Source organism: Schistocerca gregaria, chromosome 9 (genome assembly GCF_023897955.1).
Source record: "Schistocerca gregaria isolate iqSchGreg1 chromosome 9, iqSchGreg1.2, whole genome shotgun sequence".
NCBI classification, from domain to species: domain Eukaryota; kingdom Metazoa; phylum Arthropoda; class Insecta; order Orthoptera; family Acrididae; genus Schistocerca; species Schistocerca gregaria.
Window position 1 is genome coordinate 179,419,947 of NC_064928.1, and position 25,267 is coordinate 179,445,213.

General features: G+C 44.0%; 1 protein-coding gene across 1 annotated transcript in view; it reads left to right on the top strand.

Moving 5' to 3' along the window:
* LOC126291743 (UDP-glucosyltransferase 2-like) overlaps nt 1-19,143 on the top strand; it is a 42,781-nt gene extending 23,638 nt beyond the window's left edge. Inside the window, exons 4-5 of the mRNA XM_049985420.1 lie at nt 7,864-8,083; nt 18,134-19,143. Of these exons, the coding sequence (XP_049841377.1) occupies nt 7,864-8,083; nt 18,134-18,413 (500 nt within the window). The 3' untranslated portion in view covers nt 18,414-19,143. The remainder of the gene's footprint in view (nt 1-7,863; nt 8,084-18,133) is intronic.
* Nucleotides 19,144-25,267: the final 6,124 nt, after the last annotated feature.

Sequence of the window (25,267 nt, forward strand, 5' to 3'; positions counted from 1 at the left end):
ATTATATATAGTAAGACGTGCACTGGTTTCTCCAGTAGTGATTCTCCAGCGTCAGAAGGAGGTTCTTACTCATTGGTAATTCATCATTTTATAGTTTTATAACTTTATGTATTTTCTCTAATGTATGTAGCCCTCTAATTAAAGCTTTGTATACGACTTGTAGGTCTGAAGATGACCACAGTAGTGGTCGCAACCGGTCACCATTATACATAAATTGTGATCAAGACTGTTTTTTAATAGTAAATATTTGACATACTGGATAAATGGCTTCGTGGAGTATGCACCACAATCGAAGCCTACCATCAGCTCTTACCGAGTGAAATCGCTACCTATTTGACCGGACTATGGTTTTCCAGTCGTCTAGGAACAAACTGAAAAGGTCACAAGCCCAGGAGAGGCGCTGCAGGCGATTTCGTGCTGTTAGCGTAAGCACATCGTCTGACGTGACAGTCTTTGCCATTCCATTTTCGCAACTACTTCGTTAGGAAGAAGCCTCTTTACACTGGCGTTTATCCTCAGCATGGCAACCACTAGTTTGCCTATCGATTTTACAACAGCTTCAGTGGAAAGAAGCCTGCTGCTGATCATCTGTTACCATAGCTCATTAACGCCACATTTCGCAGCGCTGTCCTAACGGCTACGTTCATCGTACGTCCCACGTTAATTTCTGCGGTTATTTCACGCAGCGTTGCTTGTCTATCAGCACTGACAACTTACGCAAATGCCACAACTCTTTAGGGAAGGCCGTCGGCCACTGCGTTTTTCGTCGTGGGAGGTAATGCCTAAGATCAGGCATTCTCGTCACACTCTCGACGCTGTGGATCTCGGAATAATGATTTCCGTAACAAATTCCGAAATGGAATGTCCCATACTTCTAGGTCCAACCACCATTCCACGTCCAGAGTCTGTTAATTCTCGTCGTACGGCCATAATCACGTAGGACACCTTTTCACGTGAATCACCTGAGTACAAATGGCTGTTCCGCCAATGCACTGTCCTTTTATACGTTGTGGACTGGGGACTGATGACCTCAGAAGTTAAGTCCCATAATTCTCAGAGCCACAGACACACACACACACTTATTTACAATGAACACATTACTGCACTGAAATTGTGCAGAAGTTAGTTCTACTGAGAAATTCATCAATGGTGTAGAAGGAGTTGGCCACCTATAAATCCTTTAGGCTTCTCTTAAACTCAATTTCAGCTTTTTATGGCTGCTAGTAAGTTATTGAAAATGTGTGTTTCTAAATAATGCACACCTTTTTGTACCAGACTAAGTGACTTTAAATCTTTGTGAATATTATTCTTATTTCTAGTATTGATTCCATGAATTGAGTTGTTGGTTTGAAAATGTGATATATTTTTAACGACAAATTTCATTAAGGAATATTTATTATATATATATATATATATATATATATATATATATATATATATATATTAACGACAAATTTCATTAAGGAATATATATATATATATATATTGGGAAGCAGTAGTTAGTATCCCTAGTTCCCTAAATAGGCCCCTGCAGGATGTTCTTGAGTTCACACCACATATAACTCTTACTGCACGTTTTTGTGCCCGGAAAACTTTAGCTTGGCTTGATAAATGATGAGGAAATTCAGCCATTCACCTATCCGCGATAGGGAGGGGCAACAACTACATGTAACGATACTGCATGCAGACGGCTGACGATTGATGTCTCCCGTGATAAAAATTCCTCTGCCAACTGCCGGCAGTGTCATCGGAGAATGGATGAGCCGGCGGAGGTTCCACGGCACCGTATTGCCCTTGAGGTGAGAAATCGCTCCTAGAACCGACTGGATTTGGTCAACGGCACTAAGATGTAGAAACCAGCGGTAAGCCACTGCATTATTATCCCTTTTGTAGCAATCATGCAATCTTCTCCATTTGAGAATTGGTATTGATAGTATACGAGCACAACGATGTGGTCACTCAAGAGAGTAGGTCTACAATGTAGATCAGAAGGACTTCTGTCATCACTTAGTAGGCCTTCATTAATAAGAAACAGCTCCTGAGGGGCGGGCACATGAGAATTAAAACTAGGGAAGTATTCATCAAAACATTTGTCTACAGTGCAGTGAAACGTTGGTCCTAATGAAATGCGATGTACAACACCTGGTAGCAATGGAAATACTGTGAGGGGACAATGTCGAACGAGTGGGATCTCAAGGAAGTGGATGAACCAGCTCAATTGATCACAGCCATCTGATACACTCCTGGAAATGGAAAAAAGAACACATTGACACCGGTGTGTCAGACCCACCATACTTGCTCCGGACACTGCGAGAAGGCTGTACAAGCAATGATCACACGCACGGCACCACGGACACACCAGGAACCGCGGTGTTGGCCGTCGAATGGCGCTAGCTGCGCAGCATTTGTGCACCGCCGCCGTCAGTGTCAGCCAGTTTGCCGTGGCATACGGAGCTCCATCGCAGTCTTTAACACTGGTAGCATGCCGCAACAGCGTGGACGTGAACCGTATATGCAGTTGACGGACTTTCAGCGAGGGCGTATAGTGGGCATGCGGGAGGCCGGGTGGACGTACAGCCGAATTGCTCAACACGTGGGGCGTGAGGTCTCCTCAGTACATCGATGTTGTCGCCAGTGGTTGGCGGAAGGTGCACGTGCCCGTCGACCTGGGACCGGACCGCAGCGACGCACGGATGCACGCCAAGACCGTAGGATCCTACCCAGTGCCGTAGGGGACCGCACCGCCACTTCCCAGCAAATTAGGGACACTGTTGCTCCTGGGGTATCGGCGAGGACCATTCGCAACCGTCTCCATGAAGCTGGGCTACGGTCCCGCACACCGTTAGGCTGTCTTCCGCTCACGCCCCAACATCGTGCAGCCCGCCTCCAGTGGTGTCGCGACAGGCGTGAATGGAGGGACGAATGGAGACGTGTCGTCTTCAGCGATGAGACTCGCTTCTGCCTTGGTGCCAATGATGGTCGTATGCGTGTTTGGCGCCGTGCAGGTGAGCGCTACAATCAGGACTGCATACGACCAAGGCACACAGGGCCAACACCCGGCATCATGGTGTGGGGAGCGATCTCCTACACTGGCCGTACACCTCTGGTGATCGTCGAGGGGACACTGAATAGTGCACGGTACATCCAAACCGTCATCGAACCCATCGTTCTACCATTCCTAGACCGGCAAGGGAACTTGCTGTTCCAACAGGATAATGCACGTCCGCATGTATCCCGTGCCACCCAACGTGCTCTAGAAGGTGTAAGTCAACTACCCTGGCCAGCAAGATCTCCGGATCTGTCCCCCATTGAGCATGTTTGGGACTGGATGAAGCGTCGTCTCACGCGGTCTGCACGTCCAGCACGAACGCTGGTCCAACTGAGGCGCCAGGTGGAAATGGCATGGCAAGCCGTTCCACAGGACTACATCCAGCATCTCTACGATCGTCTCCATGGGAGAATAGCAGCCTGCATTGCTGCGAAAGGTGGATATACACTGTACTAGTGCCGACATTGTGCATGCTCTGTTGCCTGTGTCTATGTGCCTGTGGTTTTGTCAGAGTGATCATGTGATGTATCTGACCCCAGTAATGTGTCAATAAACTTTCCCCTTCCTGGGACAATGAATTCACGGTGTTCTTATTTCAATTTCCAGGAGTGTATGATCACTGCCATGGTAAGGAAAAAAACAAAATTTATCCGCCACACGGTATGTCGCAACGAATTGACGACCGTCCTGCAAGGGAAGGTTTTAGGGAAGAAGAAGAGGAAGACCGAAGAAATATAATCTGGCTTCTGTGATGGATGGACTTAAATTGAAGCAGTACGCTGAACTGCAATGTTCACAAAGGAGAGAAAAATTAGGTTGCTGCTCAAAGGCCTAGCCTTTAGAAGGTTATGATGATACAATTCCCTATGGGCACATATTTTGCCACGTTTACACACATTTCTTATTTTTCAGCCTTTGTTTCGGAGCATAAGCTGATTACGGAGCGTGTCAAACGCTTCTGACAGCCCACGGGATATATCGGTTCCTTCTAACGCATTTGCTACCAAATTAAGTGTATTACCACTATACCTATCAACTAGCTTAACGCCCACTGCTTCGCTCGAATAGACTAAAAGGTCTGCACAGATTTCTTATATTTTTATTTACTTAAAGTTTTACATTGTTCACATATTGCAATACGTTTAAATCTTCCACAATAATTAAAGCCATGAGAGCATGGTCTTTTCTGAATTTACTTCAGCCCCAAAAAGCGATTCTGGTAGCTGCTGTGCTAGGTTTTTGTTCATTATGCCTTTTGCCTCCTTGTAGTGAATTTCCATCGAAATTTTCATCTCCTAACATGTATTTCTTTATATTTAACCGAGAAGTGTAACACCACTTTCGTAGAATTAGGTTTAAAAGCTTTTTAATACAACGAAATATTTTCTTAAAAATTTTCAACCACTGTTTCACTCCCTTAGGGGTGAGTTTCCAAAAACAGTGAAACACGTATTTTTTTATTTCTAACAGAGAATCCAAATACAGAATTAATAGATTTAGCGTCTAAAATGCTTTCATAATCAAATAATTTCATAAAACTTTTCATCTCCTATTTCACTCGCTTACGAGATGGAATTCCCAAAATCATCGAAATATGTATTTTTTTATTTCCAACCGAGAAGTCAAACACCATTTTTCATAGATGTAGCATTAAAATGCTTTAGTAGTTATTTAATGATTCATTTTAAAAAACTTGTCACCCTCTACGTATTTTACTCCCTTAGTTGTTGAATTTTAAAAAATGCTAAAACATGTATTTCAACAATATTATGAAAAGGATAGATTGCTACTCACCGTATAGTGGAGATGTCGAGACGAAAAGGCCTTCTTCCGAATCACACACACACACACACACACACTTTGCAACTCACACACGCTTGACCGCAATCTTGGCTGTGTATTTGTGTTTGGTCGAAATCTTACTTGTTTAGCAGTCTTTTTATTGTGCCTATCTTCGAATCGACATCTCCGCTATATACTGAACAGCAGTCTGCTCTTTTCACAATACTGTCAGTATTCCATCCTGGATTCTCCACTCTTTGAAACGTGTAGTTTTTTATTTATTACTGAGAAACCAATACTAATTTTCGTAGTTCTAGCTTCAAAATCACCTTAATTCCAACATGTTTTAAAACTCCTTTCATCCCCCATTTCTTCCTCTTAGGAGTGGAATTTCGAACAATCGTTCCGAAAAGATGCCTACAGTACAAGATCCACACTCTCTCCTAATTACAAGTTTGTATCCTTAGGGGTTTGGACTCGACCGATGAATCAGCCTTTCCCTAATTTACTCACTTACGTACTGAATTTCCAAAATAGTGAAACACATATTTTTTCATTTCTAAATGAGAAGCCAAATAACAATTTTCATAGTTGTATATTTAAAAATGCTTTAGTAGTCCTTTAATAATTTATTTTCAAAACCCTAGCTTTAAAAATGCTTTCACTATGAAATATTTTCATAAACCATTTCACACCCTTAGTGGGTGAATATACAAAAACAGTAAAACATGGATTTTTTCACTTCCAAATGAAATGCCGAATACTAATTTCACAACTTTAGCTTTAAAAATACTTTCACAATGAAATATGTTCACAAAACATTTCACCGCCTTAGGGGCTCAATTTCCGGAAACAGTGACACATGTTTTTTTAAAAAAAAAAAAATTCCAACGGAGAAGCCAAATTCAAATTTTCATAGATTTAGGTTTAAAAATGCTCTCATGATGAAATACTTCGTAAAACATTGGTTGAATTTCCAAAAACACTGCAACATGTATTTCTTTCCCTTCTAACTGAGAAGTCAGATTCCAAATTTCATAGATGTAGCTTTAAAATGCTTAAGTATTTCTTTAATAATTACTTATTTAAAAATAACTGTCACCCACTACTTTACCCCCATAAGGGCTAGATTTTCCAAAATGATGAAACAAGCACCTCTTTTCTCGACTGAGAAACCAAATACCTATTTTCGTAGGTCTACCTTCACAGTAGCAAACTGGACAGGCATTTGTGAGGATGACGGTTCAATCCCGCGTCCGACCATCCTCGTTTACGTTTTCCGTGACTTCCCTAAATCACTTCAGGCAAATACGAGGATGAGTCCTTTGAAAGGGCACGGCTGACTTCTTTCCCTAATCCGATGAGACCGATGACCTCGCTGTTTGGTCTCCTCCCCCAAATCAACCCGACCCTTTACCTTCAGAATTACTTTAATAGTGACATACACTACTGGCCAATAAAATTGCTACACCCGACGAATATATTATAGTACCCAGAACAACCACCTCCGGCCGTAATAACGGCCTTGATTCGCCTGGGCATTCAGTTAAACAGAGCTTGGATGGCGTGTGCAGGTACAGCTGCCCATGCAGCTTCAACACGATACCACAGTTCATCAAGACTAGTGACTGGCGTACTTTGACGAGCCAGTTGCTCGCCCACCATTGACCAGACGTTTTCAATTGGTGAGAGTTCTGGAAAATGTACTGGCCAGGGCAGCAGTCGAACATTTTCTGTATCCAGAAAGGCCCGTACAGGACCTGCAACATGCGGTCGTGCATTATCCTGCTGAAATGTAGGGTTTCGCAGGGATCGAATGAAGGGTAGAACCACCGATCGTAACACATCTGAAATGTAACGTCCACTGTTCAAAGTGCCGTCAATGCGAACAAGAGGTGACCGAGACGTGTAACCAATGACACCCCATACCATCACGACTGGTGATACGCCAGTGTGGCGATAACGAATACTTCCTTCCAATGTACATTCACCGCGCTGTCACCAAATACGGATGCGACCATCGTGATGCTGTAAACATAAAAAATGACGTTTTGCCATTCGTGCACCCAGGTTCGTCGTTGAATACACCATCGCAGGCGCTCCTGTCTGGGATGCAGCGACGAGGGTAACCGCAGCCACGGTCTCCGAGGTGATAGTCCATGCTGCTGCAAACGTCGTCGAACTGTTCGTGCAAATGGTTGTTCTCTTGCAAACGTCCCCATGTGTTGATTCAGTGATCGAGACGTGGCTGCACCATCAGTTACAGCCATGCGGATAAGATGCCTGTCATCTCGACTGCTAGTGAAACGGGGCCGTTGGGATCCAACACGGCGTTCCGTATGACCCTCCTGAACTCACAGATTCCATATTCTGCTACCAGTTATTGGATATCGACCAACGCGAGCAGCAATGTCGCGATACCCATAAACCGCAATTGCGATAGGCTACAATCCGACCTTTATCAAAATCGGAAACGTGATGGTACGCATTTCTCCTCTTTACACGAGGTATCACAACAACGTTCCACCAGGCAACGCCCGTCAACTGCTGTTTGTGTATGAGAAATCGGTTGGAAACTTTACACATGTCAGGACGTTGTAGGTGTCGCCACCGGCGCCAACCTTGTGTGAATGCTCTGACAAGCTAATCATTTGCATATCACAGGATCTTCTTCCTGTCGGTTAAATTTCGCGTCTGTAGCACGTCATCTTTGTGGTGTAGCAATTTTAAAGGCCAGTAGCGTACTTTCAAAAAACCTTTCTTTGCCTCTTTCGCCCGCTTAGGGATGGAATTTCCAAAAAACTCCTCTTAGACAACGCCTACAGTCTAAGATCGACACCACCTGCAAATTGCACTTTTCTATCCTTGAAGGTTTGGGCTTGACGATGAGGAGTCATTGGGTGAGTCAGTCAGTCAAAACACAGCTTTTTATATGCAGCGATAACGTTCTCAATAAACAATCGTTTCGGTGAAGATGTTGCGTGCAGAGCTACCTGGAGCCTAGTTAGCACGCCTCTTTCCACTGCCCGCAGCCCACCCCAACGTGAGGGTGTTCCTGGCGCACGGCGGCCTGCTGGGGACCTTCGAGACGCTGTACCACGGGGTGCCGGCAGTGGTGGTGCCGTACATGCTGGACCAGGCGCTCAACATGCACAAGCTGGTCGCCCACGGCGTCGCTGTGGAGCTGGACCCTCTGACTCTGACCAAAGAGAAGGTCTTGGACGCTCTCAACAGAGTCCTCAAGGATCCCAGGTATGTCGAGAACATCTCCTCTACACAAAGCGTCCCAAGATTCTGCAGACGGTAGGCGATCCTACAGGGTTTGCTTCGAGAGCAGGTGATAACACAGGTTTTCGTGCTTTAATGGCTGTTGCCACTGAAGGTAAAATCTTCTGTTAGGTAACGTCATTTCCATCTTCAAACTTCAACACTGGGCGTTTCGATCCGCCTACAGGGATTTTCTTCATGAATCTTCTTCAGAAATAGTATGGTATAACTGGGAGGCTGAATAAAACCAGGGGATATCATAAGAGACCCAAACAGAGGACTTGATGCGTCCAGTATTGCAGAAGTTTGAAGAGGCATATGACACGACCTAACAACTCAAGACTTCATATCGAAGAAACAATACAGCCCAGAAGACCAAAAATGGTCGTTTAGGAGAAATAAATCGTATAGTTGCAAATTTTGCATAGTGCTAGGAGGGAGTGTCCTGAACAACATAATAAAAATCCTGACCAGTGAGTGCTACGGTCGCAGGTTCGAACCCTGCCTCGGACATGGATGTGTGTGATGTCCTTAGGTTAGTTTGGTTTAAGTAGTTCTAAGTTCTAGGGGACTGATGACCTCAGAAGTTAAGTCCCATAGGGCTCAGAGCCATTTGAATCGTTTTTTGAAAGGTGAGGTGTGAGCGTCGTGATGAGGGGGGGATTGTAAGAAGGTCACTTCATAAAGATATTCTTGAGTACCTTGAAAACCGCGGCTTCTAGCAAAAATGTTTCCCAGCACAAAATTAAACTACATCAAATTTTCCTGCAAAAAAAGTCCAAATCTTTTTTTCTTTAGGACTAGTAGTTTCCACACTGCATATTGTGCTGTCTGATTACAGTTAATGTTTGTCCTCCAATGAAGTGCGTTAGGACCAATATTAAATGTGTGTACCACATTTAAGTGCAGTAGAGCCATAATAAGGGATAAATTGTAATCCAGGGGTGTAACAGTGTGGAGAGGGTAGATGTGTGGCATAAAAGCACAAGGAAAGGCAGGTCGCCGGGTTGTGTTCGTACACCTGTCCTCACTCAAGAACTCCAAAGGTCGAACAAGTGATTCCTCACACATGTTCCTCACTGCGTCATAAGAAGCAGCTACAGGGTGTTTCACAAAGTTATACGGACACTCCACAAGGCACCTTGTGAACCACTGGTGCAGACATGCCTGCTGAGTGTTTATTTTCCACAAGGTGCGTTAACGAAAGATCGAAGGTAGACATGATTTACTAACAGCACTAACGCAAGTAATGCATATGTACAGAATCTACGTAATTTTATACACTGTATTGTATGTTAACCGTGGCCTAGAAACGACGGAGAGGCTCCGTCCCCGCCGCAGCCGCAGTGGTCCACAACCCCACGACGACTACCGCAGTCCACTTCACCCCTCCGCCGCCCCACACCGAATCCAGGGTTATTGTGCGGTTCGGCCCCCGGTGGACCCCCCCAGGGAACGTCTCACATCAGACGAGCGTAACCCCTATGTTTGCTTGGTAGAGTAAGGGTGGTGTACGCGTACGTGGAGAACTTGTTTGCACAGCAATCGCCGACATAGTGTAGCTGAGGCGCAATAAGAGGAACCAGCCCGCATTCGCCGAGGCAGATGGAAAACCGCCTAAAAACCATCCACAGTCAGGCCGGCTCAGTGGACCTCGACACAAGTCCGCCGGGCGGATTCGTGCCGGGGACCAGGCGCTCCTTCCCAATCCTGAAAGCCACGCGGTAGACGGTACGGCTAACCGGGCGGGAATTCTATACGTACTATTCTACACTGCCAGAGGGGAAATTTATGTTTAGCCATCCTGTATGGAAGCTGTAGTGTTCTTCTGGGACAAATGACTTCCTCCACAAAGACCGCTGCTCGATTCTCAGTTTACAGACTGCATCCCCCAAATTTTTCTCCAGTTCTCTTATTTGCTGTTGTGAAGTGGTTTTTTTATGTAAAATACGTTCCCGTGTGTTTAATTTCTGTTAAAATTATTCCAGATGAGATCTACGAGGGTTGTCCAGAAAATAATGCACCACATTTTTTCGTCAGCAATATTTTATTGGACATAATGAGAATTACGTACATGAAAGGATGGTGATTTCTCTACATTCCTATATTTCCACGTAATCCCCATCCCATTCTATGGCCTTCCTCCAGCGAAAACAAGGGCGTGTCTGACATGTACATAGCAATCCTTGTCCTGATGTCGGAGCCAGTGCTTCACTGTGTAAATCACTTCGTCCTCAAAATGTCTTCCACGAATGGCATCCTTTAATGGCCCACACAAGTGGAAGTCAGATGTGACAGCCAAGGATGGTCCCTTCGACCGCTGCAAATCGTGGAGCTCCGCCGAACCGCCTTCTGATGACCTCACCCTCCGTGCCCAGCGACTGTACTTCTGTCGACAGCAGATGCTCCATACACTTTGCACAAGCGTTTGTGAATATTCCCCACAGTTTCTTTCTCTGCAGTGAGAAATTCAATGACGCCACGTTGCTTGTAACGTACAGCACTTACACCATTTTGAAGCTGCAGCTACGCTATCCGTCGGAAGTGCGGAAACTTGACGCACTCACTCAGGAGACTTCAAATAATACATACGTAACGTTTCGCATTCGTAGCATTGTTTTCGGCTGAGAAAAAAAATGCAGTGCAATACTTCATGGGCAACCCTCGTACATCGTCGGATACATGTTGACAGCATTCTGCACTCGGAAAGCCGGCCGCGGTGGCCGAGCGGTTCTAGGCGCGAAGTCCGGAACAGCGCGTCTGCTACGGTCGCATGTTCGAATCCTGTCTCGGGCATGGATGTGTGTTATGTCCTAGGGGATTGATGAACTCAGATGTTAAGTCCCATAGTGCTCAGAGCCATTTGAACCATTTTTCCACTCGGAAAAGGCTCTTCAGTGTGGTAGACACTTGACTCAACCAGCTGTTGAGTTTTTTCACCCAACATCTGATTTAACAACTGCTAAGAGTACCTACTTAACAAGCTGAATTTTAACTCCACTGTATAAACGTGAGCTCGGTGGAGTTATTTTGTCTATTCGCAAAAGAAAACTGGACAGTAAAGGTTTGGGAGGTGAGGTCTGTCTGTAAATTGAAAACCGAACACCACTGATGAAGGGGGAACTTGCCTTTCCCAGAAGAATCCTACAGCTGCCGCACAGGATGACAAAGAATCTATTTCCCCTCTAGCAGTGCAGAATAGCGTGCAGTGTGCAGAGATTTACATAGATTCTGTAGACATGCATTACTTGCGTTAGTGTTACTAGGAACACGTCCCTGCATTCAATGTAGCGTTAACACATTTTGTGCAAATTAACATTCGGACGGCATGTCTGCATGTGCGCCGCCAGTGATCCATAAGGCATGTTGTGGATGGCCATATAACTTTGTTAAACAACCTGAAGCTGCTTCTTGTGACGTAGTGGGGTAGATAGAGGGGGAATCACGTGCTCGACACTTAGTTTTCGCATCTGTGAAAGAGGATTCGTGAATGAACTCAGACGACATGCCAACCGCCCCATGTCTGCGCCAGTGTCTGCACTCCACACTGTTTCTCTCCCAGGACACAGTCTGTCTCTTAGTACGGTTCTACTGCACTTAGGTGTGGTACACTCATTTAATAATTGTTTTATATCCCACTTCATTCACAGATAAACATTCATTTTATACCGTTAGAGCAGTATTTCTGTTCATCTGGCATTGTTAAGAGTATCCTACGAGCTCCACATCGCTGGCAACGTGTTATACACAATGCTGGTGACTACTTTGAAGGTCAGTAAAACTTTGAAACACATATCTATTTTGTACGAGCTGCAAATAAATAGTTGCCACTATTAAAGTTCCAGCCCTCGTATATAAATGATCTAGTAGAAAGCGTCGGATACTCTTTAAGGCTATTCACAGATGATGCAGTTGTCTATAACAAAGTAGCAACGCCAGAAGATAGTCAGAATTTGCAGAACGACCTGCATAGAATTGATGATTGGTGCAGGCTCTGCCAGTTGACCCTGAATGTAGATAAGTGTACCATATTGCGCATACATAGGAAAAGAAATCCACTTCTGTACAGCTACCCTATTGATGGCGGGAGAATCTTAAGGAAATGTAATTCATCCACAAATGAAGTGGCTTATAAGGCGTTTGTTTGCCCGACTCTTCAGTATTGTTCATCCACTTGGGATCCCTATAAGGTAGGACTGATAGAGGAAATGGATAAAATGCAACGAAGAGCGTCGTGTTTCGTCACGGGATCGTTTAGCTGGCGAGAGAGCGTTACGGAGATGCTAAACAAACTCCACTGACAGACGGTACAAGAGAGGCGTTGTGCATCACGGAGAGATTTACTATTGAAATTTCGGGACAGCTGTTTTCAGAAGAAGTCGGACAACATATTGCTTCCCACCACAGAAGTCCCACGTATGACCACGAGGTGAAAATTCAAGAAATTAGAGCCATTACAGTAGCTTACCAACAATCATTCTTCTCACGCACTATTCGCTAATGCAACAGGGTTGGAGGGATCAGATACTGGGTGGAGCACGAAATGTGTTACCATTTTGTTTTTGAATATAAACTTTATTGTCAATACAATCTGAAAGGAACATATACTACAATGAAGAGCCGTCATGGAGATTTGTTCTAACTCAGCACATGCTCAATATGTCCACCATTTCGTTTCCTAACTTCCTTCAAACGAACACTGAAGTTAGTGATTACCCTGCGGCACATGTCTTCCGTAAATTCACTGCAAGCTTGGAGAATAAGTCTTCTGAGCTCCATTAAATTCCACAGCTTCTTGCTACTGCCTTGCTCTTCAACACGCAGTGGTTCATGCAAGATGGAGCATGGCCACATACTGTGTTGTTACACGATCATTTCGACATGCGGATCATTTCACTCACGTTTCCAGGTCGCTTCAGTGACGGACAAAATTGGTCCCGCAATAGTCCAGATCTCAATCCATGTGACTTTTTTCTTTGGGGGTACCTAAAGGAAAAAAAATTCCCGAAACGTCCACGTGATTTAATGGAGCTCAGAAGACTTATTCTTCAAGCTTGCGGTCAAATTACGGAAGACATGTGTCGTAGGGTAATCACTAACTTCACTATTCGTTTGAATGAAGTTAGAAAACGAAATGGTGGGCATATTGAGAATGTGCTGAGTTAGAACAAATCTCCATGGACGCCTCCTCATTGTAGTATATGTTCCTTTCAGATTGTATTGACTATAAAGTTTATATTCAAAAACAAAATGGTAACACATTTTGTGCGCCACCCTGTAGTTGCACCGAAAGTACCCTCCACCACACACCATTAGGTGGCTTGCAGAGTATGATGTAGATGTAGATATCTACTTTTTTGCTGTTATAAAGCCAAGTCACAATATTTCACATTGTTATATATTATGGAGAGTCTCATGTAATTTCCTCAGGAAACTATCGGTTATCTTAAGTATGTCGCCGACGGTCGAGACCTGTAACTCATTGATGAAATTACACGTGACACTGCAGGAAGTATACAGCTTTAAGAAGCATTTCAACAATCACTGACGTTTCAATCACGATCGAAATAATATTTTCAAAACCTGCATCCACGAACTTAGTAGATTTAGTGACAACTTACGGCATTATTGAGTTGAATTCGTTGTCTGAATAGCTGGAATTAGCAGAGACAGAATACAGCAAGTGAAAGGCGATCTAAAACTTAACGGAAATCAGACAAAGCTAAAAAAAAGTCGACAGACGTTAAAGGGTAACAGTATTTGAGAAGGAAGCAAGACAAGATTGTAGCTTATGCCCCATGTTGTTCAGTCCGTGCCTACTGGTGGTTTAGACGGCGCATTAACTTATACGCTCAGGAGAATGGTCTCTCATTTAAGCACCTCACTTAAATGATCTTTCGGACGCCAGAACATCCATCTGACACAGATAATTATGTACAGCATGTTGCATCAACTCCTAAAACTTAACGTTTCTAAAATTGATATAAATTTTGTTTAAATTGGCTTGCTCACATTAGGTTTAAATAGATCTGGGACGTAATAAAAATATGTCTAATTTTTTGAAAAAATGTAGCTCGTTGCCGTAACCGTCTGAAAATAATGAAATACTCTATATTCATAACTCCTAAGAAAAAAACATTTCTTACATTTTCTATCTACATAAATATTCCTTTCAATTACTATTTGTAAGTTACAGAGTGTAGATCACGCAGTAAAGAAAACCAGGGATTAATTTGTAAATCAAATTAAAGTAATGAGGCAAGAAAACAAAAAGTCAATGTTTGCTGACAGCATGGTAATTCTAACAGTGGTGGCGAAGGACTTGGAAGAACAATTGAAAGAAATGGTCAAAGTCCTGAGAAGAAGTTAAAAGATGAACTTCATAGCAATAGAAACTGAGTGATTGAGGTATTTCAATTCAGTCATGTAACGGAAATATTCGTGATAAGTTAAAAAATGGCTGTGAACACTATGGGACTTACCATCTGAGGTCATCAGTCCCCTAGAACTTAGAACTACTTAAACCTAACTAACCTAAAGACATCACACACATCCATGCCCGAGGCAGGATTCGAACCTGCGACCGTAGCAGTCTCGCGGCTCAGGACTGAAGCGCCTAGAACCGCACGGCCACCGCGGCTCGCACCAGATAAGTACATATACCCAAAAGTAATATGCTGAATAAAACCGTCACAGGGTACTTCCAAATATCGTGTTGGACCCGGCGTAGTGCAGCAGATTGACGTGGCGTGGGTGCAACAAGTCGTTGGAAGTCCCCTACAGCAATATTGAGCCATGCTGCCTCTATAGCTGTACATACCTGCAAAACCGTTGCCGGTGCAGGATTTAGTGTACGAACTGATCTCTCAACTATATCCATAAATGTTTGATGGTATTCATGGCGGACGACCTCGGTGGCCAAACCATTCACTCTACTTGTCCATAATGTTCTTCAAAAGCAATCATGAACAGTTGTGACCTGGTGGCAGGGCGCATTGTCATCCATCAATTGTTGTTTGGGAAAATGAATCCCATGAAGTGCTGCAAATGATCTCCAGGTAGACGAACATAACCATTTACGGTCAATGATCGGTTCGGTTGGATGAGAGAACCCAGTCCATTCCATGTAGACACAGCCCACACTATCATGGAGCCACCACCAGCTTGCACAGTGCCTTGTTGACAACTTGGATCCATGGCTTCGTGGGGTTGGCGCCACACTCGAACTCTACCATCAGCTCTCACCAACTGAAATGGGGACTAGTCTCACCAGGCAGCGGTTTTCCAGTCGTCTAGCGCTTAACCAACAAGGCCACGAGCACACAAGAGGCGCTGCAGGCGATGTCGAGCTGTTGGAGAACGCACTCGCGTCGGTCGTCTGCTGCCACAGTCCATTAACGCCATATTTCATCGCACTGTCCTAACCCATACGTTCGTCGTACGCCCTGCATTGAGTTCTGCGGTTATTTCACGGAGTGTTCCTGGTCTCTTAACACTTACAACTGTACACAAAGGCCACTGTTCTCGGTCGTTAAGTGAAGTCCGTCGGCCACTGCGTTCTCTGTGGTAAGCAGTAATGCGTGAAATTTGGCACTCTCGGCACACTCTCGACACTGTGGATCTCACGATACTGAATTCCCCAAAGATTTTGAAAATGGGATGTGACCAACCACCAGGCCCCATTCAGAGTTCGTTAATTCCTGCCGTGGGACCATAATGATGTCGGAAACTATGTCACATCCATTATCTGAGTACTAATCCGCCAATTCATTGCCCTTTTATACCCTATGTATTCGACACTAACACCATCCGCATGTGTGCAATATTGTTACCCCATAACTTTTGTCGCTTCAGTGTATATGCACATCTGCATGTTATTAGCAGTTGTCTTTCTCATCTGCTAAGAAAGCAGCATGAAGGATTGGCATTTGCGTAATAATAGTCTGGCGAGAAATAGATAACAGTAACTCTACCTGAATTCGGCAGTTTACGTCAATATATATACAGGGTGTTTATAAATGAATTTCGGGGTTTTAACGCTTTATAATATTTATTATATTAAACTTACAATTATAAATGATATGTCAAATGAAAGACCAACTCAAACAGTTTTACCAAGTACCTTATATATGTTTAGTGTGAGCACCATTTGTCACACGGCACCCATCAAGTCTATAGCCGAGTTCTTCCCAAACGCGGTAGCGTTCTCGCTTCCCACGCCCGGGTTCCCGGGTTCCCGGGTTCGATTCCCGGCGGGGTCAGGGATTTTCTCTGCCTCGTGATGGCTGGGTGTTGTGTGCTGTCCTTAGGTTAGTTAGGTTTAAGTAGTTCTAAGTTCTAGGGGACTGATGACCATAGATGTTAAGTCCCATAGTGCTCAGAGCCATTTGAACCATTTTTTCTTCCCAAACGTTGATAACTGTGTCTTCAGTGATTGTAGCAACAGCTGCTTCAATCCGGTTTCTTAATTCAGGGAGGTCTTCTGGTAGCGAAGGCACGTACACACGATCCTTGATGAAGCCCCAAAGGAAAAAATCGCATAGCGTTAGGTCGGGTGAACGTGGAGGTCATGCAAAGCAAGCCCTGTCAGTGGGCCCCTTGCGACCTATCCAGCACTTGGGTACAGTGAAGTTCAACCAATCGCATACTTCACTACGCTATGCCAAATACAACTGTTTGAGTTGCTCTTCCCCAATATTCATTTATAAACAGCATATATATATATATATATATATATATATATATATATATATATATATATATATATATACCCATCCCTTGCAAATACACACCCACACCCATCCCGATATATATATATATATATATATATATATATATATATATATATATATATATATATATCCCTAGCAAATACACACCCACACCCATCCCGATATATATATATATATATATTAGTCCGCAGCTCGTGGTCTCGCGGTAGCGTTCTCGCTTCCCGAGCACGGGGTCCCGGGTTCGATTCCCGGCGGGGTCAGGGATTTTTCACCTGCCTCGTGATGACTGGGTGTTTGTGTCGTCTTCATCATCATCAATCATCCCCATTACGGTCGGAGGAAGGCAATGGCAAACCACCTCCACTAGGACCTTGCCTAGTATGGCGGCGCGGGTCTCCCGCGTCGCTCCCCTACGCTCGGTAAACGGAGTATGGGACTCATCATCATCATATATATATATATATATATATATATATATATATATATATATATATATATATATATCGGGATGGGTGTGGGTGTGTATTTGCAAGGTACAGATCTCGAGTTGCTCGAGATATACCGCCAGGTAATGAGGGACTTAGTAAATGAGACGCTTGTCTAACTAAACCATGTGACGCTGAGGAATTTTGATTAGGAAATCTCTTACTAAAAATAATAGACCAGTCGCGCTATTTTTGAAGCAAACTAACTCATAATGGCAGAAGTAAAGACGACACACGAGTACAATGCAAACTGGCTTTTCTGGAAAGGATGAATGCATCGAAGTCTAACAGAGATGTCAATGATAGGACGATTTTACTGAATTTATTTGTCTGGAGAGAACCTTTAAATGGAAGCAACGTGTTGCTGATAAATAAGATGCACAATAAGAGTGTGGAAGCTTTTGAAATATGCTATTACAGTAAAATCCCCTAGGTAGGTGGGTAGTTAAGATAACTAATGAAGAGGTACTGAAACGAGTAAACTGAGGAACAACAAGTCTAAGATGATGGCTGACTGATAGCGCCCATTCTAAGGCACCAGTTAATAGAAAAATTGGTAATGGGAGGAAGTGGGAGAAGGGGAAATTGTTGAGGTTCCAGAGAATGTGAATTACAGTAGTCATGCAAAGATGAAGAAACATACAACATGGATGGCTGGTACCCATAGTCTGGTGCATCCATCAAGAAGTTTAAACAGTTGTGTTATTTGATAGTGGTGGTAATGATTCCACTGTTGTTCAGACGTATTAGTCCATTGTGAATAGCAAACTGTTATTTTTTTGGAAGATCACGTCTTAATGTTTTGCTTGTGTCTTCAGTTACAGGGAAAACATGAAGCGGCTGTCAGCCATCTATCGGGACAAGCCGCAGACAGCCCTGGAGACGGCCGTCTGGTGGACAGAGTACGCTCTGAGGCACCAGGGGGCGCCACACATGCGCTCCGCCTCCCTGGACCTCTACTGGTACCAGAGGTGGTTGCTGGACATCATCGCCTTCGTCCTCCTGGTCGCTGCCTCAGGCTGTGCTGCTGTCTACCTTCTAGTCAAGAAGCTCATCTCTTCACTCTGGCCCAACAGTGGGAAGGTCAAGACCCACTGATGGGCAAATAGGGCTAATCAAAACGTGTGGACGATGCTGTATCTCTGTCGGTCTTGTAGTGAAGAAGCTCGTAACTTCACTCTGAGCCAACTGTAGAAACGTCAACACCTGTCATGACATATGAGAAGCTCAAGACCAACTGATACGCATGTGACCAGATGGGATTGTAATCAGTGCATGTGGTGGATGATATTGACAGTGCACAGTGCTCCCAAAGAGCAGCATCTTTATACTGTGATCTCTCGCATGGTTTACGTTTTCTAGTCAGTCTATTGCTTCTAGTAATTCCATGCAGATTAAAAATCTAACTGTGAAAGACTATAAACCTGAGAATAATGAACTGTAATGTGTGTCGTGGTGGTTCCTAGACTGGAAAACCTTAATTCCTGGAACACATGTAGGTATAGTAGTAGAAAAGTCGTTCCCTGGTTTGGAAGCACATTCTTTTTGGATTTATGGTCCACAGTTCCAGGGTGAAGGATTATAAAGGAAACATACTGGGGACAGGAGAGCCATTATACCAGAACTGATCATGAGTAGAGTTTTGACATATACGAGATCACAAGAATGAGTCCTCTGTTTCCTACCCACCGTTTGTTTTCCTGTTAGGTCAGGACGATTATTGGCATCTATCTAGACGTAAGCAAGAATGTTCCTGTAATTTGTACTGTTAATAAATAAACGTCATATTGATGTAATTTTTTCGGATTAATAAATGATTACTTTATAATTACTGTTGTTGATCACAAATATCATTTTATAAACTCTACACCACTCCTACTTACCACGGCCATAAAGCTTGTGTGCCTCAACGATATAGATTTATCCAGACGCTATATTATCGTTCCCAAAAGATAATCTGCCATCTTATCAGTAGCAGCAGAGGCAACAGTTTGATTGATTGATGTGGCCTTCTAACATTAGCCGACATGGCCTTGCTAGTTTGGTACTACGAACAGCTGGAAGCAAGGGGAACTAAAGCCGCTATATTTCCTATAAACATCCAACTCTGCTGTATGGCTTAATAATGACGGCATCCTCTTGGGTAAACTATTCGAAAGGCAAAATATTCCCGCATTCGGATCTCTGAGTAAAGACTCTTGCCGGCCGGGAGGCCGAGCGGTTCTAGGCGCTATAGTCTGGAACCCTACGGTCGCAGGTTCGAATCCTGACTCGGGCATGGATGTGTGTGATGTTCTTAGGTTAGTTAGGATTTTGGAAGAGAAATGGATAAGTTATAGTGGGAATGTGGAAATTATGGTGTTAGGTGAACCTGGAATTAGCAACCGAAATACAAAATGGCATAACGCAATATTATGTCAGTAGAATAATAAAGAGAGTTAAGGCACATTCCATCCTTATCACTGATAAGATAAGCGTGGTTATCAGGTTACACATCCTGTGTCGAGCTACCCACTTGTTCGACTTATATTCAAAGCCTTTCAAACACTCTCTCCCCTGAGGAACCACTGAGAATTGCTCAATGGCACCCAGGAGAATCACCACAAACCTAAGGCGATTATGCAAGTTATAGACTCTGTCATGAAGTAACTCGATACCGCTCATGTGATCCTATCCACAAACGTTATGCAAGTCGACTCGATACTGCTCATGTCATACAAAACGAGCATCCCCTCTTCTCTACCGCCTCTCCATCTTCATCTTGTATAACTGGGGCACTCTGGAATTGGTGTAGGCTGTATCTATTTGTTAGTAACAAATTATGATATGTCAGTTGAGGTCTAGGGTGTCGCTGTTTGTAAACAACACAATATTTCATCATTAGAGGCACCAGCAGAGGTCCTACCCTTGCATATATGAAAATACTTTCATTCTGCCCAAATTTTTCGTATTTTTGTATTTTTTCCGTTTATCCACAATTTTATGGATTTCACCTAGTTACGTGAATTCCAGCCCACTGCTCCCGACGTCACGTCAACATCTCATCACACCACATCATGACCTCACGTCGAGACATTGTGTTGCTGCATATCATCACATTTGGTCATGCCACAGAGTCACGTTGCATCATGTTGACGTCATGATGATCTCAGCCAATCAAAATGCAGCATAGTCCCGATTTATGTATCACTGTTAAGTCATCACTACATTTCTATTATGCACAACATCATAGTTTGTGTGTTAGAAACGAACATTGCAGAAATAATGACATCATATTGGTGATGTAAAGTCAAATTCTGTAAGCAGTACCAGTTTCTATCCAAACATAGGATATGCACAAGAAATACCACACTGCAATAGAAAACCACTGCCAAGCCACCACCACAGTACTACACTATGTGATGTCATATTAAGATTCTGATGCTACCAACCAAAAGCGCTGTATGTGTAGAACAGAACTACAAAACAAGCCCCTAGGAAGCTAAGCAGTATCTGCAACAACCCCCATCAAAAACACGTTCCATGCAGGATAGTCCACCAGTTGGACTCTTATGTGTAGGGTATAGCCACGAATACTATATTAGTAATGGCCGAGGAGACATGTAATCTAATCTGGTGGATGATACAAAAAGCGCAGGTGTCATATTAGTTCTGGCTGTGGGATCTCCAGTCAGCAGTAACAACAGCAATCAGAGCCCAACATATCAGTGGAAATATCAATCACTTTTACACGAACACACCTACACTATGAGGAACTCCCCCAGTATTTACATGATCAAGCGAGCCAAGAGATATGCTGCAGGTATGGAGGGAGAACCTCAAGCGGCTGTGGCTGCCATCAAAGCCCTTAGCGTGAACGAGACAGCTCCACATGACTGCCACTGCTAGTCAGACCCTCTCCCCACTTATGGTAGAGAAAATAATGTTGCTTAAGCAATAGGTACAGTATGTGATCAAAAGTTTTTGGACACATATTAGGTGCACTTTGGTGCCACCTGTTGCCAGGTACTCCATACCTCAGCAGTCATTAGACATAGTGAGAGAGCCGAATGGGGCGCTCTGCAGAACTCACGGACTTCGAAATTGGTCAGGTGATTGGCTGTCACTTGTGTCATACGTCTGTATGCGATTTGCACACTTCTAATCATTCCTAGGTCCACTGCGATGTGATAGTGAAGTGGTAAAGTGGCGGGACACGTACAGCATACAGGCCGACCTCGTCTGTTGACTGACAGTGACCGCCTACAGATTGAAGAGGGTCATAATGTGTAACAGGCAGACATCTATCCATACCATCACACAGGAATTCCAAAGTTCATCAGGATCCACTGCAAATACAATGACAGCTAGGCGGGAGATGAGAAAACTTGGATTTCATGGTCGAGCGGCCGCTCATAAGCCACACATCATGCCGGTAAATGCCAAACGACGCCTCGCTTGGTGTAAGGAGTGCAAATATTGGACAATTGAACAGTAGAGAAACGTTGTGTGGAGTGACGAATCACGGTACACAATGTGGCGAGCAGATGGCAAGGTGTCGGTATGGCGAATGCCCGGTGATCATCATTTGAAAGCGTGTGCAGAGCCAACAGTAAAATTCGGAGGCGGTGGTGTTATCGTCTGGTCGTGTTTTTCGTGGAAGGGCCTTACACCCCTTCTTGTTTTGCGTGGCACTATCAGGGCACAGACCTACATTGGTGTTTTAAGCACCTACTTGCTTCCCACTGTCGAAGAGCAATTCGGGGATGGTGATTGCATCTTTCAACACAATCGAGCACCTCTTCATAATGCCCGGCCTCACAGGGCGAATGTGACCAAACAACTCACACGAAAATTTCACTGGGACGCGTTTGATCATCCTAGCGACTCTTCTTCCACCTAAAATCTGTCCTTGGTGGTCAACACTTTAACGATGATGACGAGCTGGAAGAACATGTTACCATATGGTTGAATACACAGGCGGCAAACTTATATGAAGAAGGCATACAAAAACTTGTGCCACGGTATGACAAGTGACTAAAAAATTTCGGAAGCTATGTAGACGAGAGCAGTTGAACGGAATGGACAGTGTCTTGAAAGGAGGATATAAGATGAACATTAACAAAAGCAAAACGAGGATAATGGAATGTAGTCAAATTAAATTGGGTGATGCTGAGGGAATTAGATTAGGAAATGAGACACTTAAGGTAGTAAAGGAGTTTTGCTATTTAGGAAGTAAAATAACTGATGACGGTCGAAGTAGAGAGGATATAAAATGTAGACTGGCAATGGCAAGGAAAGCGTTTCTGAAGAAGAGAAATTTGTTAACATCAAATATAGATTTATGTATCAGGAAGTCGTTTCTGAAAGTATTTGTTTGGAGTGTAGCCATGTATGGAAGTGAAACATAGACGATAACTAGTTTGGACAAGAAGAGAATAGAAGCTTTCGAAATGTGGTGCTACAGAAGAATACTGAAGATAAGGTGGATAGATCATGTAACTAATGAGGAGGTATTGAATAGGATTGGGGAGAAGAGAAGTTTGTGGCACAACTTGACTAGAAGAAGGGTTCGGTTGGTAGGACATGTTTTGAGGCATCAAGGGATCACAAATTTAGCATTGGAGTGCAGCGTGGAGGGTAAAAATCGTAGAGGGAGACCGAGAGATGAGTACACTAAGCAGATTCAGAAGGATGTAGGGTGCAGTAGGTACTGGGAGATGAAGCAGCTTGCACAGGATAGAGTAGCATGGAGAGCTGCATCAAACCAGTCTCAGGACTGAAGACAACAACAACAACATGTAGACGAGTCATTTAACACTTGTAGATTTCTTTGTATCTGTAGACGTTTCTTTTACGAGGGTCACTCCAAAAGAAATGCACTCTATTTTTTTTAATCCATCTTTTATTCTACATGTTTGAAAGTTTTACAGTGTATAGATACATCCTTTAGGAACTATATTTTCATTTCTCCACATAATTTCCATCCCTCTCAACTGCCTTACGCCATCTTGGAACCAGTGCCTGTATACTCGCACGGTAAAATTCTGGACCAACCTGTTGGAGCCACTGTTTGGCAGCGTGCACAAGGGAGTCATCATCTTCAAACCTTGTTCCACGAAGAGATTCTTTGAGTTTCCTAAAGAGATGATAGTCACATGGAGCCAGGTCAGGCCTGTAAGGCGGGTGTTTCACTGTTGACCATCCGAGTTTTGTGATCGCTACAATGGTTTTTTGACTGACATGTGGCCGTGCATTGTCGTGCAACAGCAAAACATCCTGCTTTTGCCGATGTGGTCGAACACGACTCAGTCGAGCTTGAAGTTTCTTCAGTGTCGCCACATATGGATCAGAATTTATGGTGGTTCCACTTGGCATGATGTCCACAAGCAAGAGACCTACGGACGCGAAAAACACCGTAGCCATAACTTTTCCAGCAGAAGGTGTGGTTTTGAATTTTTTTTTCTTGGGAGAATTTGCATGCTGCCACTCCAGTGATTGTCTCTTCGTCTCTGGCGAAAAATGATGGAGCCATGTTTCATCACCTGTCACAATTCTTCCAAAAAATTCATCTCCACGATTCTCGTACTGTTCCAAAACTTCGCTGCATACCGTTTTTCTTGTTTCTTTGTGAGCCACTGTCAACATCCTGGGAACCCACCTGGCACAAACCTTTTTTTAACGCCAACACTTTCAGTATTCTGCAAACGCTTCCTTCCCCTATCCCAGCGTAGCGTGACAATTCGTTCTCTGTGATGCGTCTGTCAGCAGTCACCAATTCGTTAACTCTCTGCAGTGTGATGCGTCTGTCAGCAGTCACCAATTCGTTAACTCTCTGCACATTGTCTGGAGTGCGTGCAGTACGAGGCCTGCTGCTGTGAGGACAATCCTCAAAATTGCCGTGCCCGCTTTCATCACATAACCTGCTTGCCCACCGAGTAACTGTACTGCGATCGACAGCAGCATCTCCATACACCTCTTTCAACCTCTTGTGGGTGTTTCCTACTGTCTCGTTTTCACAACACACAGGAATTCTATGACAGCACGTTGCTTCTGACAAATGTCAAGTGTAGCAGCCATTTTGAAGACATGCTGTCACAGCCCCACTCCAGGGAACATTTTGAACTAAGTTTGAGAACAAGCGGGAAGAATGTATCTGTAAAACTTTCACACATGCAGAATGAAAACTGTATTTTTACAAAAATAGTGTGCATTTCTTTCGGAGTGACCCTCGTACATAACTAAACGGAACTTACTTTGTGGACACACCTCGTAATTTCTACTTACATTCTTTTTCGGACTGCCTTTAACCAGTTGTTGACGAGGGCGTCGCGAAATGCTTTAAGTTGAACACTGCTGTGCGACCGGCTGCATTCTCGTGGCGGATTCCTCTTCTAACAGCCCACAGACGAATTCAGGCTGGTGCAGTTAATGACCATGACGGCGGGAAAAAACTTCAAATTGTTCCAGCGAGGGTGAGCATATTACCATTATCACTGAATGTATGAATTTTACGGAGTATTAAGAAGTGTTTGTAGTCGAAATCTGTCTAGCCACCTGACATTTCGTGACCTCCAAAGTCCGATCGTTTCCCCACTGTTTCCCTGTTTCCCCCTGACAAGGAGGGACTCTGCTTTGTCGACTCCTACACAACACTTGCCAAATCATGTGCGTGTATTCACCTAAGCGGTGCACAGTTATTGAGACTGCTAGTGTGTCGCGTCCTCCATACCCCTCCCCCACAGCCCTCAATACTTCGTTGATTCACCCGTACTGCTCATTTGCCTGGTACAGTAGTCCGATCCACGAAAGATGACAGTTCGCGCATGTCGAGACACAGAAGGGGAATGCATTGCTGACGGCTCTAAACGACAGTTGCGGTAAGCTCATCCGCGTGCTTTCCGCTTGCAGAAGGCGAATATCCTGCAAATTGTCTCTCGGTTGCTCCTGCAGAATTTATCGCTTTGGTAAGC